Raw genomic sequence first — 14,703 nt, 5'->3', positions numbered from 1 at the left:
TGCCGCGAGAGGCGGGCAGCAGCCGGGCCTCGGACCTGCAGCCAGGAGCGCTGCCTCTTCCCGCGCCCCGAGGGCTCCCCGCGCCCAGCAACCCGGGGAAAGCGCCGCACTTCCACCACTGGCCCTGCTTCCACCACTGGCCCCTGAACCCCAAGACTGAGGCTCATGGCTCGCACCCCGACTTGCAGCTCCTCCGCTGCCCTTCCAATGGGGCAGCGGCCTGCAGGGAAGAGCAGGCGCGCTCTCTGTCCCCAGCCGAAGCCGAGGGGGGCTTCTGGTAGCCCCGGGGTGGGAGGCGGAGGGGGGTCGCTGGCTGCAGCCGCCTCGCCTCGCCTCCGTTCTCCTCTCAAATCAGACACAGATGGCTGCTGACAGCGAGGAGAAGGGGCAGGGGCGGAGAAGCGCAGCGGGGGCAGCGGGAGGCGGCGGGGGGGGCCTCACAAGAGAAGCGCGCCCCACGGGACTGAACCAGGTTCCTCTCCCCGGCTCCCGCAAAGCGACGTGCCCGTCTTGTGCTCTCCGCAAAAGGCGCCAGATCAAAGCGGCAAACGGTACAGATCCACACCACGCCCCCCGCGGAACAGTCGTGCCCTCCACATCACAGGCAGCTCAGAGTTAAACTCTGCGCCCGAGGCTCTTCGGCAACTCCGGAGGCGGCGAGTGCGCCCCCCAGATGTTGCGCCCGGTGCGGCCGGCCCCCCTTGCACCCCCCACGCTACGCCACTGGTCCAGAGAGACTGTAATAAGAGAGAGGTAAGAGAGAGAGGTAATAAGCGACCCCTCCCTCCTGAGAGGAGCACACTCGTCTTCTGGCATCCCATTGCAGAAGAAAGAGACAATCAGTAGCTATTAACTACTTTATTCATTGTCTGTATACAGAGAACTCCATGAGCGTGTCTGCTCTCTCTGAGCAGCAGTACAGAAGAGCACGCTTCACACAGAAGCGAAAGTAACTTTTCACAGTACTGAGACTGTGCTGAGACTTCCTGTCTCACGCTCTCAGACACTCACATGATGTAAATAACCATTGAGCTGCTCTCTGAGCAGCTGGTGAGATAAAAATCCTAACAGTTTCTGGGGTGAGGGACATTCTGGGGTGTGTGGACAGGAGAAATAGGAGTGGAATAGAGAAATCTGGTTTCCTTGGAACACCCTGAGCGGGACACAGGCCACCCTGAAAATTTTTGTAACCGTTTGAGCTCAGATCCCTTGTAGATCTATTGCAAACCTCCCTGAGATCCTCCAGCAGATAGATCTCCATGTGGGTCTCGCCCACCCTGATGCAGAACAACGGCTTTGAATAGTGGGACTGGATTGTTTGCAAATGCACCACATATGACCTTCTGTTATTTTTCTCAGGGAGATCGTGGGATCCCTGGGGAAAGAGGCGACCCTGGTCCAAGGGGATCTTCTGTAAGTAACCAGTAATCCTGTTTAAAAGCATTATTGTTCATCTTAGTCACATGCTAAACTTCCATCGAGGTGGAGTCCATCTCCTTTCGTCCCAGAATACACCTCTCCTGTGCTCTCTGTGACTGCGATTCTTACCCAGTGCTTACCAAAATCAAGCTAAGAGTAGAAAGGCTAATGGATGGTGAACTTTTCAACATCTGCCTGTCAATTGCCTTCCTCTTAAAATATCACGGCATTAAGAAGCCACTTTAATTTGGAGTCTTCAGCTCAAGGTAAATATTTGTTTTCATTTTGCATCTAATGAGCTCCAGCAATTGACTCGCAGCAGGCAGTATGTTTGTGTGTTTTAAATCTTTCTTCTCTTTTATTTGATCAAAAACGCACACACAGGGCATCTTAGCTGATTTCTTGCGAGTGCCTTGGGCCAGTCATCAAGCAGCAGAATAAGGCATTTCCAAGGGGAAGGAAATAAGCTGGAAAACCAGACTCCTTATTCATAATTATAAAGTGAAGGAATAAAAGGGTAACGAGAACTGCGAGAAAATAACAGGAAAACTGTATGTGGTGATGGTTGCATGAGAAGCACGTTCTACCCTAAGGGCTCTTGCAGACAACCTGTTTATTGCAGACTCGCCCTGATTTGTTTGCAAGGCAAATTGAACAATGTTGGCTCTTTAATGAGCATTTATTCCAACTTGTAGATGCTGCCGCATTGTCATCCACAAGGTGTTTTTTTCTTCACTTTCCTTATTGCAAGAATTCTGATCTTTTGGGGAAGTGAATTTCTTGTGCAAAAGCTTCCAGATGACTACAGTTACACAACCTGCATTGCTGGTATGGGATGGAATCCCATCTGAAAATAATGAAAGTCTCAAAGTGTGCTCAGATTTCCAGGACGGAAAGGATGCTCAGATTCCATGTATTGTTTTTCCATGTTGCTCCTCAAATTCTTCCAAAGTTGCCTCCAGCCTGACAGCATTCTGCAGCAGGGAATTCAAACACATCAGTTTAGGTTTCCACAATGGATTGAAGCATTCTTTTGCCTTGCGGAGATCTGCGCGAAGCCTGGAGAGCGAGAGGGGTCGGTGCGCACTGACCCCTCTCGCTCTCCAGGCTTCAGCGAAAGCCTGCATTCGCCCCATAGGACGCACACACATTTCCCCTTCATTTTTGGAGGGGGAAAAGTGTGTCCTATGGGGCGAAAAATACGGTAAGTCAGGATAAATTCAGGATGATGGCTGTGTCGTCGTGTAAACTCTCCAGAAACAAATCAGAACATTTCTTTTTTAAAAATTAAATTTGCTGATTATTTTTATTGCTTTTCAAAAAAATTAAGGAATTTACATCAAATTAATTTAAATTTAATACATATTTAAAAGTTGACCTCCCACCTTTTCTCACACTTGTGTCCTTCTCCCTCTCTTGCTGCATTATAAAACATATTTTTATCTACTTGCCAATTTATTACTTAAGATCATCATTTTCCATCGGCTGTGCATATTTCAATCCCTGCCCTTCCTTTTATTGACTACATTTCCCATAGAAAATCAAATTACTCTTCACTTTGCCAAACCATAGAAATAATCCATATTAAAAACTTTCCTTTCCTTTCACCTTACATGCACAAAGTTCTGATCATTGTTGGTACAAATTTCATTGATTTTCTTCTTCCAAAGCTTTAGTCTATTTAAAAAACCCTTTGGGTATACTCTTTATTCGTTGTTGTCATAAATAAATTTGTAAACTGCCCTTGATCTGCAGATCTTAGAGCCAGTGTGGTGTGGTGGTTAAGAGCGGTAGACTTGTAATCTGGTGAACCGGGTTCGCGTCTCCGCTCCTCCACATGCAGCTGCTGGGTGACCTTGGGCTAGTCACACTTCTCTGAAGTCTCTCAGCCCCATTCACCTCACAGAGTGTTTGTTGTGGGGGAGGAAGGGAAAGGAGAATGTTAGCCGCTTTGAGACTCCTGAAGGGGAGTGATAAAGCGGGATATCAAATCCAAACTCCTCTTCTACTTCTTCTGTTCACGACATAAATGCTCTATAATAATCTAACCTCCGTGTAAGCTCTGTGTGAGCAAATCAGAATGATTGTTTGATAAACAGGTTGTCTGGAGGATTCCCAAGGCAGAACACTGTTGTAGGGAAGACCATGATCAAGTGACGACTGGCCTGCTCCTTCTGCCCAGAAGAGCACCTTCAAGCCCTGTCATTTTCTACCTTCCTAGGGTATTTTATCTTCAAGCTGAGTGGGAAAGCCCTCTTTGGAGATTTCTGCTCGCCCTGAGCTTCGCAAAGTGGTCACGCTGCCACAAATACCATTTCTTTCCTTTTCAGGGACCAATTGGTTTGCAAGGCCCCATGGGAGCACCAGGTGTAAGAGGCTTTCAGGTGAGTCCATTAAGCAACAGCGACAACTTAGCACACAGCTGAGGAACCTTCTCTGCATTGTGGACTTCAAGAGATAAGTGGGGCACGATTGGGGAAGCTATCTTATGAGAACAGTTGAGTAGAGGGGATATTCTATGCTAGTCATGCTCAGAGTAGACTTATTATGCAGAGTAATTGTTGGCTATTTGCAGATTAGTTGCGCTGCAGAAGGCGTACTGGGGAGACCACACATTACAAGGAAGGCAAAAGTAATAACAAAAACAAAAACTCCTTTTACAATATATCAATAAGCATGACCCATCCACCAGGGTACTGAGAGAGCTGAGAGAGCTAAGTGCTGCTCTTTATATACTATAAAAGGTAAAGGGACCCCTGACCATTAGGTCCAGTTGTGGCTGACAGCTTCCGGGTCATGTGGCCAGCATGACTAAGCCACTTCTGGCGAACCAGAGCAGCGGACGGAAACAATGTTTACCTTCCCTCCGCAGCGGTACCTATTTATCTACTTGCACTTTGACGTGCTTTCAAACTGCTAGGTTGGCAGGAGCAGGGACCGAGCAACGGGAGCTCACCCCGTTGCGGGGATTCGAACTGCCGACCTTCTGATTGGCAAGTCCTAGGCTCTGTGGTTTAACCCACAGCACCACCCGCGTCCCTTATATCCTATACGCAACAGCTTAATTAACATAACTTAACAGCACCTGCTATACTGCTTCACAGCTGTAAAACTAGGTCAAGTTATTTGCTCTGGCCCTTAAAGACATACTGTGGAACAATAATGAAACCTAAAAATTAAAGAAACCATTCCACATTAATAAGTATGACTAATTTAGGTTCATTGCTTTCAGTGGGTCTCCTCTGAGTAGGAGTTGGTTGGATACAACCCTTTGGCTTCACTCAAGGCCACATGCAACACAACAGAACATTTCTGCTCCTCCTCCTCAGCCCTGGCAAATGCCTTTTAATCTTGGGTCCCTTCCAAGTGTGGCTGGAGTTAGGGGTCAGTAAGATGGGGCAGCTGTCAGTGCTGTGACCCATTAAGGGCCCCCACAGACATAGGGTGCATATGCACCATGGGTGGAATTCAAGAGTGGAATGAGGTCCACTTGCACAATGAGACTCCCGCCCTTTCCCTCCATGGCCCCCAAACCTGCTTTGGGTTCCCCAAATTCCTCCAGAGCAGATTTAGGGGGCATGTGGGAGAGAGAGGAAAGGAAAATCCTATTGCATGAGTGGACCTCTTTCCACTTGTGGAACATCTATGTTAAATCCCACCTCATACTTTTAAAGCATGTGGCTTCCCCTAGAGAATTCTGGGAACTGTAGTTTGCCCCCTTACAGATCTGTAGTTCCCAGCACCCTTAATAATCCAGCACTGGCTTGGCTCCGTCAGTGGGTTTGCACCACGCTGACGTCCTCGTCCCTCACCCTCTGAGTAAAAACCACTTGCTGGGAAACCAGCATAGCAGCTGCACCCGGTGACCTGCTTCTGTTGCTTTGTGGTAAAATGCCTTTGTTGCTTATTATTATTTTTTTAGGGTCGTAAAGGGTCCAGTGGGGAGCCGGGCCTTCCTGGTCCCACCGGAATCCGTGGCGGGACTGGTGAAAGGGTAAGAAAGAAGGAGCGTCAGAATATTCTAACAATTGCAACACCTGCCTGCATTGTGTGGGGTTTCTCCTCTGCAGACGTTCTGCCTGCAGAGTGATGTGCGGCAAAACCCACCTTCTTGCTGCAGGTGAAGCTCTTTCTTGATAGCAAGTGAAGCACCTCACAGCTAGTGAGCAGAAGACTCAGTTCCTGCTCTCTGCAGTGCGGTCCAGAAGGCACCTCCCATATGCATGTTTAAAGGGGCTCTAAAACCCTAATTAAGCATTAGGGCTGCTCCCCCATCCCAATTGATTCAGTTTGGCCCTGTATACCTAAAGGAGCATCTCCACCCCCATCGTTCAGCCCGGACACTGAAGTCCAGCTCCGAGGGCCTTCTGGCAGTTCCCTCCCTACAAGAAGTGAAGTTACAGGGAACCAGGCAGAGGGCCTTCTCGGTAGTGGCACCCACCCTGTGGAACGCCCTCCCACCAGATGTCAACTATCTGACTTTTAGAAGACATCTGAAGGCAGCCCTCTGTGTAGGGAAGTTTTCAATGTTTGATGTTTTAGTGTGTTTATTGTTTTCAATTTGTTGCAAGCTGCCCAGAGTGACTGGGGCAACCCAGTCAGATGGATGGCATATAAATAAATTAATTTTATATCTCCTCGCAAACACAGATAAGTATGTGACCTGGCGTGTAGCACTGTTTGCAACTGCCGCTAGGAAATTTAGAGCAAATTATATAGCCAAGGTAGCCACCAAGTGTAAAGGAGATGAATTTATTTGACCCTATCTACATCAAGCTATATTCTAGCTTTATCACCAAACTCTGAATATAATTGCACATTGTATTAATTAATATTATTTTTTAATATATTAGTGGCCATGTGATCATTTTAGCTTATAAATTTTATTGTTTAATGTTTTAACTTGTATATTAAGGTACTTTTATAGCTCTGTTGAAAGTAGGTAATGTCTTGGTAATATAAATGTTTTAAGTTTTTTGTATCAATCCAGTATATTTTATTTTAATTGTTGAATGATTCTGTGTACATTGCAGCAGCCGCTGGCTATGTGCAATAAAACTGATTGGCCATAAATGAATTATTATTATTATTATTATTATTAGTCAGGGCCTGGATCAGGGGAGGGGCATGGACAGCCCTAAGGGAAACTGATGCTGTCACCCAGTTAAGGCATTTAAAACTGATTAATCACTTGGGGGTTTTAAAAATCCATTTGAGCACATGGCACATGTTCCCTGCTGGAAGGTGCCATGTTTTGCCCTTCCTCCTGACTATGCTTCTGCAAGCGTGCACAAGGGGTAGGAAAATAACATGAAAAAGACCTGCTGCCATTGTGCATGGTACATGGTCTCTTTCTATAACCTATGAAGCAACCTGTGCAGGTTTCCCGTTGGGCCACCTGGTTAGCTTCTTATGTCTTTATCCATAAAATTGCTTCATTGTTGTGCCAACTTTCTTCTTGTTCCCAGGGCCCTGGTGGAGTTTCTGGACCGAAAGGTAACCAGGTAAGCTATAATGTCAATCACCTGTGCCCATATCTGTCTCTTCTTTGTCCCTTCTCCTCCCCTTCCATCCCATCCCCCCTCAAGCTTAAGGTCTGGTTCAAATATTTAAAAATGATCCCTGCTCTTAGAAGGTAAGAGGTGGCTCTTCTTCTTCTATGATGATGGATCACTCGTAGCCGAGTAAGATTGTCTTCCATAAACATGGTTTTAACAGTGAGTCTGTAAGTGACTGCAGAGACCAATTCTGGATCCACACGTCCTTCCACAGTGGGGACATTGGTTTCCAGGAGGGAGATGATCACGGTGTGGATTTGCCGAGCGTGCCTTCCTCTTAGCACGTTTCTCCCTTGCGTCCTGAGTTTGAGCGTCTTCAAAGCCCATGACACCTTTGGTAAAGGCTGTTCTCCAATTGGAACGCTCGCAGGCCAGTGTTTCCCAGTTGTCAGAGTTTATGCTACATTTTTTAATATTTGCCTCTTTGAACCTCTTTTTTATTTATTTAAATAATACAGCAAAAACAGAACACCAACAGAAAAGGAAAAATGAAATTGGGGGGGTGGGGACACAGTTCAAAATCATTGAAAACAAACATACTTATTGTATAGTATTCCCCACCCACCCACCCGCAGCTTCCCTCCTCCACAATTCGAGTTCTTTAAATCTCTATCTCCACATTTATCCTTGCATTCTCCAAATTTATCGTTATTTGGACATCTTTTATCTCTTTCATTTTCCAATTCACGCATATACTTTACATTTTTATTCTAGGTATATTAGCATATCTTTCTTAGAACAATACTTTAACATATAATCTTCGAAACATTTCCGTTCCTTTTTAAATTTGTGATTTTGAACCTCTTTTGCTGACCATTTTTATGTCTGGAATAGAGTAGTTGCTTTGAAAGACGATAATCAGGCATCTGCACAACCTGACCAGTCCTACGAAGTTGATGCTGAAGAATCATTTCTTAAACACTGGTGATCTTTGCTTCTTCCTGGCATTGATCATTCTCTGTATAGCTGCTAGGCTTTCTCTCATACCTGGGCAACTGGCACCACCTTTTGCTTGAACAGAGTACAGGCACATTCATGATCCCCAGAATGGTGTGTTTGCATAATATCACACAATACCCACGGGTCAGCAACCTTTTTCAGCCATGGGCCGATCCACCGTCCGTCAGACCTTGTGGGGGGCCAGACTATATTTTTTTAAAATATATGAATGAATTCCTGTGCCCAAGAGATGCATTTTAAATAAAAGCACACATTCTACTCATGTAAAAACACGCTGATTGCCAGACCGTCCGCGGGCCGGATTGAGAAGGCGATTGGGCCGCATCCAGCCCATGGGCCTTAGGTTGCACAAAACTGTTGACCAACTGCCCTGAAGAAACAGGTCCCTTCATGCAAGGCTTAAGGGCTCATTCACACATCTGCTTGCGCCATGCGTAGAAAGCAAAGGTCTGAGCGGTTTTTGTCTTGCCCTGCTCCTTTCCTAAGGAAAACCTGCTCTTTAGCAATAGATAGGAACAAACAGCAATTCGGAAAAGCTCTGAATTTTGACTTGCTAAAGAGCGATCCCCCGGGAAAGCAGTGGGGCAGGGGGAAGCTGTCGGTAAGCCCTAACTTTGATGCAAAATTGCATCTTAGTTCATCAACTGCAGAGTGCCCTCAGAGAACTATTAGCAACACCCAGGTTCACTTTCTGGCTAGTTTGTCTGATAACAGGAATGTGTTCATAATAATAAATTTCCCCATTCAGCTGGTAAGAGCCAGGGTGAATCCAGATGTCTGCCAATCCAGCTCTCCCTGGTACTGATGCAGGGACCTCCATACAGATTTTTGGTAGTTTTGAACAGCTTTCATGTTGTGTGTTTTATCAGTTTTGCACCCCACCTACGAGTTTTGTAAATAGTCCAGCGATCTGTAAAGGTAAAGGGACCCCTGACCATTAGGTCCAGTCGTGACCGCCTCTGGGGTTGTGGTGCTCATCTCGCTTTATTGGCCGAGGGAGCCGGCATACAGCTTCTGGGTCATGTGGCCAGCATGGCTAAGCCGCTTCTAGCGAAAGAGAAGCGCACGGAAACGCCGTTTACCTTCCCGCTGGAGCAGTACCTATTTATCTACTTGCACTTTGACGTGCTTTCAAACTGCTAGGTTGGCAGGAGCTGGGACCGAGCAACAGGAGCTCATCCCATCATGGGGATTTGAACCACCGACCTTCTGATCGGCAAGTCCTAGGCTCTGTGGTTTAACCCACAGCGCCACCCGTGTCCCCTATAAAGGTGTCCAAACAAATAATAAAGCTCCTAATAAGGGAGCCTGGGAGCACAGAATCATAGAGCTGGAAGGGACCCAAGGGTCATCTAGTCCAGCCCCATGCAATGCAGGAATCTTAGTTAAAGCATCCATGGCAAACGGCCATCCAACCTCTGCTTAAAAACCTCCAAGGAAGGAGATCCCACAACCTCCCAAGGGAGACCGTTCCCCTGTCAAACAGCTCTTACTGTCAGAAAGCTTTCCCAAATGTTTACATGGAATCTCCTTTTTTACGGGAGAAGAAAGCAGCACAGTTTGAGATTTTTTAAAAATAAATAAAATAAGTAATGGCAGTACCCATTGCTGTTCTTGTTTTTTCTTGAAGGGCATCGCTGGAGCAGATGGGCTTCCGGGAGACAAAGGAGAGTTGGTAGGTGGTGTTAACTTGCAGAACCTCCTAATGCATGAAAAGGATGAGTCTAGCGGTTCTAGAAAATGGATAATAGCATCTCAAGTCGGGGTTAGCCTCAAAAATAAATCCCACACACATCTTAAGCTTTGTAGCCTACCATGAACTATCCCACAGGAAAGGGGAAAGAACTCTCCTCCAGTGGTCAACTGGTGCAGAGAAGATACAGGAGAGGACAAAAGTGTGGCTTTTCTGCCAAGTAACTGGAAATGGAAGGATGCAACAGTATAGCACCAATATTGGGATTTATATCATCAGGACTACATACTCATAGCCAATGCTTTTTTTCTTTAAAAAGTGTTTAGGGGTACTTTCATTTTGACTCAGGAAAATCACCATTTTGTAGTTCAAATTGGGGGAAAGAAATACAGTAAATGAACAAAAGTACAAAGAACATGCATTACCTCATATTACACAACTGACAGCTCACATTGGCATGAGGTTGTGTGCACTAACATATTCCCGATTCCTCTGCTTGCTGTTGGTGTCCATTGCCAAATGTCGTCCTTTCAGCAACCATGAAACTGACCAATCACTGTGCTAGATTCCAACTCCTACTTCACACATTAAACGCTCGCTTCCATCTAAGACTCAGGAAACACCGTGACAGGAAGTGAGACTGCCATTGGGGGTGAGAACTGATGATTCACCGTGCTAAAGAAGAAACTAATTTTTTTAGTTTCCTCTCCTGTTAGATTCACAAAATGTTTAGGGGTACATGTCTCCCTCCGTCCCCCAGAAAAAAAGCACTGCTAATAGCAAATCTTTGAATATAGCCAAAACTGCACTTTAAGTGGACTTGAGGAAGCCCAAAGTTTTGCAGAAGAAGAACAAACAAGACTCACACAAAAACCCAACCCAGTAAGGACCTAAGATCATGGGGCATGCAATGTTGACTGACTGTTATAGGTAGATGAGGAACTAGGGAACCAAGAGGGGGATCAGGATGCAGGAATCTGGAAAAGGGCTTGGCTGGCTGGCTGTAACACCATGTTACAGCTCCCACTTGTTCAGAATATTCATTGTCTGCTTCTTCTGGCTCTTTCTTTAGGGTCCTTTCGGCCCTCCCGGGCAAAAAGGAGAGGTAAGTTTCATATATTGTTTCATTGTAAAATAATTCTGTGTGTTCCTATTTGCTGCTTCGTAGACCCCGTGAGTCTCTTTGGACAAGGACACGGGATAGAAAGAAAGAAAAAGATTTGCCCAGGGAGTGAAGCCGCTATTGGTCCCATTTGCACCCCATCTTCCTTCCTTTCAAATCAAAATGGGATGGGTAGTCTTTTGACCATCCCTGGAACCAGCCCCAGTTGCAGCATCATGTGCCTTCAGAGCCTGGGACCAACATATTATGACTGATGGTTGTCTGTCTGTTTTCTTCCTTCGGAAGGCAGGAAGCAGGGGCGAGCTGGGCCCCAAAGGAGTTCAAGGTCCCAATGGAACAGTGGGAGTTCCAGGAATTCCAGGACACCCGGGCAAGCTGGGTTTGCAAGGCGAACAAGGGATCCCAGGGATCACCGGGAAGCCAGGTCCTCCAGTAAGTAGCCTGTCCAACTCTTTTGCTGTCTCACCCTTCCCTTCATTAGCCTTCTCCAGTATTCCCCACTCTGCTTTCTCTACTCACTATTCCTCATAGCAATGATTGTCAGCTGATTGAAAGACCATCTTGGGGCACTTGCAGACGACATGATTATTGAGAATTCGCCCTGATCTGTTTGCAAAGTGGAGGAGATTGAAAAATGACGGCTATTTATTGAGCGTTCTTTCCGATTTGTTCATGGGGAGGTTAGATGTTGCATTGAAGCAAGCGCCATACCACACTTTCAGTGCCATTTCCATTCTTGCAAATATTCTGATTTTTTGGAGCAGAGTTTTTGTTGCACAAAAGCTCCCCATCATCTATAATGGCACCTCCTGAATGGCCGGGGTGTGATTGATTCCCATCTGAATACGGCAGCAGTCTGGAAGCACCCATGTATGAGTCTGAATCAGTGAATGAAATTGATGTGCATATATGTAAAATAGTTCTTAATGGAAGACAAAAAACACCCTCTAGCTTAGGAGATGCATGTGTGTGTGTTGCAGTAGGCCATAGATGTACCATTCCTATGTGTGAGAGAAGGAAGCGTAGTTGTTTTAAGAACTGTTGCTTTTAAAGTAGGCTTCATAATATCTTTGTGTCATTCCAGGGCAAAGAAGCCAGTGAGCAACACATAAGAGAACTCTGTGGTGGAATGATCCGTGGTGAGTATTAACTCGGGGTCTGGGCAACCAGATAATGTGATTTCTCTGAATGGAATTGCCGGTGGTGAGAAGATAAAAAATGAGTCCGTCTAACTCAGAGTTGTTGACTTCCGACTAGCTTTCCGGGATCCCAGCTGGGAGTTTTTCTCTGATCCTGTCACCTAACACCCTTCAAGTCAAATATTTGGGGTTGAATCTCAGATCTCCTCCTCCTCCTTTGTTGACCACTTGTAGCCGAGTAAGATTGTCTTCCATAAACACGGTTTTAACAGTGAGTCCGTAAGTGATTGTGGAGGCCAATTCTGGATCCACATGTCCTTCCACACTGGGGACAGAGGTTTCTGGGTAGGAGTTGATCATGGTGAGGGTTTGCCAAGCATGCCTTCCTCTTAGCACGTTTCTCCCTTTCAATCCTGAGTTTGTGACACCTTTGCTGTTCTCCAATTGGACCACTCGCAGGCCAGTGTTTTCGTGTAGTCAGTGTTTATGCTACATTTTTTTAGATTTGCCTTGAGAGAGTCTTTAAACCTCTTTTGTTGACCACCAGCATTGCGCTTTCCATTTTTAAGTTCGGAATAGAGTAGTTGCTTTGGAAGATGATAATCAGGCATTGGCACAACATGACCAGTCCAATGAAGTTGATGATGAAGAATCATTGCTTTGACACTGGTGATCTTTGCTTCTTCCAGGACACTGGCATCAGTTCACCTGTCTTCCCAAGGGATGTGTCACATTCACACCATACATTAAAAGCTATTTGAAACCACTTTAAGCAGCAATGTCTCCCCACCTCAAGACTTCTGGGAATAATATTGTGTTACAGGTGCTGCGAGTTGTTAGGCAACCCCTATTTGCCTCACAGAGCTGCCATTCCCTGAGTGGTTTAACAATCAATCCCTCTTCCCAGGGAACGGTGAAAAATGCATGGATTTGTCCTAAAAGTGTACAATGATTCATACATACTGGTCCCCCCAAACTGCTTCCTCCACTTCTCATCAGCCCCAGGCAGCATACAGTTCATTTTTTTTTTGTTTTCTGAAATATATTTTTTAAAACATTTTTTTTCCAATTCGGAATGGATATCCTCCCAGAACACCTCGATTTCTTTACATTGCCACCACATGTGATATAGATTACCTGGTTTTTCTTTACACCTCCAAGAATTGCTTGGTACACTTTTCTACATTTTGGAGAGCTTCCAAGGGGTTATATACCACCGATGTTGCATTTTAAGGAAGTTATCTCTTAAAGAGTGAGTAACAAGCTGTAAATTTCCAATCTGTTTTCGACAGATGTTCCTACTGTCTCATGGTTATCTTGTACCCAAAGTCTTGTGCCCATTTAACCATGGCTGCAGTGACCTCCTCCTCCTTCCCAGTCAAGGAGGAGTCGGTATGCTTTGGAGAGTGTTTTAGATTTAGAATTTGCTATATCAGCTTCAAATCTGGAAGTCTCTCTGGCGAAACCTTTTTGTTTGTCTATTTTGAATGTCTTGTATAATTGATGATATTGAAACCAGTCTGTTATTGTTTTCAATTCCAGAGCAAATTGCACAGTTAGCTGCTAACTTGAGGAAGCCCCTCGCTCCTGGAATGACGGGGCGGCCCGGGCCTGCTGGTCCCCCAGGCCCTCCCGGGGCAACGGGAATTATTGGGCACCCTGGAGCTCGTGGCCCACCCGGATACCGAGGACCACCAGGAGACCTAGGAGATCCTGGTCCTAGAGGTGAGTCAGATTGACACCGGAAGCAGACCAGCGAGTGCCAGCGAAAGACCGCAAACTCGGTCCTGTGCCTGCCTGTTTGGAAATAAACAGCTCTGAGTTGAGTGGGGCTTGCTTCCCAGGTTTGCAGCTTGTATCAAGTTGGGTGCTTCCCAAATGATGTGGGAATCTACCAATTTATGAAGACAACCATATGTGCTCCCAGTGGGTAAACTGAAGGACGGTCAAGGGTGGAAATGCAGTGTTCAGGCTTGCATATGTTTGCAAGAGTAGAGCTCTGGCAGTAAGGCAATACTACAAATGCCTCATTTCTTGTTTATAGACTGCTTTTCTGCCCAGTGCCTCCAATGCAGCATTCAACATAGCTTATCTTAATAAAAGCTGTCAGAGCTGCCCGAAGTCCCAGCTCACAGAGGACCAACGCCAGGTCGTTGTTATATACAAAAGTCTTTATTGAAGTTCAGTCTCTATTTCAAAGCCATGGCGCGCAGCTCTACGTCTTAAACCCTAGACCACCGAAGCTCCATCTGAATCTCCTCCCCCCAGACACCAGTTTAAGACTCTAGCCCTGCTCCACCTCTTCCTCTGCTCTCTCCTCCTCTGGGTCCTCCTGTCCGCTGGGGCATTCCCCTTTCTGGACTCTTCTGACGCTGAGTCCCCTGACTCCTCCCCCTGCCTCCGGCGGGCTTTAGGACCTGGTTCCCAATCCGGGTTCTCTGCTGTCCCGCGCGCCTGTACATTTGAACTTGGCGCTCGCGCCAACCCAGTGACCTTCCTCCTGACCGTTACACTACTTCTGTCACTGCTTCCCTCTTCTGGGAGGCTAGCTGGACCTGACCTCCCCTCCGTTCCCTGACTCTCCGATGGAGGCGTGGTCAGCCCTGACTCATCTTCTCTCCCTGCTGGGGGAGACCCTGGCCCCGATACCTGAGACTCTTCCCCCCCACTACGCTCTGGTGGGGAAGCTGGTCCTGATCTCCAACTGCTGCTCTGGGAGTCCCCGCTGGCCCCTTGCTTCTGGAGTATCCCCCTTGGGACCCCCTTTGCCCTGGCCACCGGCGGCCCCTTCTGTGAATCTTCTGATTCGCT

General features: G+C 46.6%; 1 protein-coding gene across 2 annotated transcripts in view; it reads left to right on the top strand.

Moving 5' to 3' along the window:
* COL9A3 (collagen type IX alpha 3 chain) overlaps positions 1 to 14,703 on the top strand; it is a 67,703-nt gene that overhangs the window by 50,003 nt on the left and 2,997 nt on the right. For both annotated transcript variants that reach the window (XM_083744327.1, XM_083744326.1), the window contains exons 23-31: positions 1,360 to 1,413; positions 3,750 to 3,803; positions 5,342 to 5,413; positions 6,888 to 6,923; positions 9,568 to 9,612; positions 10,703 to 10,735; positions 11,039 to 11,185; positions 11,838 to 11,892; positions 13,435 to 13,617. In XM_083744327.1, coding sequence (XP_083600453.1) covers positions 1,360 to 1,413; positions 3,750 to 3,803; positions 5,342 to 5,413; positions 6,888 to 6,923; positions 9,568 to 9,612; positions 10,703 to 10,735; positions 11,039 to 11,185; positions 11,838 to 11,892; positions 13,435 to 13,617 — 679 coding nt within the window. The remainder of the gene's footprint in view (positions 1 to 1,359; positions 1,414 to 3,749; positions 3,804 to 5,341; positions 5,414 to 6,887; positions 6,924 to 9,567; positions 9,613 to 10,702; positions 10,736 to 11,038; positions 11,186 to 11,837; positions 11,893 to 13,434; positions 13,618 to 14,703) is intronic.

The sequence above is a fragment of the Podarcis gaigeae genome (assembly GCF_964106915.1).
Source record: "Podarcis gaigeae genome assembly, chromosome: 6".
NCBI lineage: Eukaryota > Metazoa > Chordata > Lepidosauria > Squamata > Lacertidae > Podarcis > Podarcis gaigeae.
This window is presented reverse-complemented; position numbering and strand designations above follow the sequence as displayed.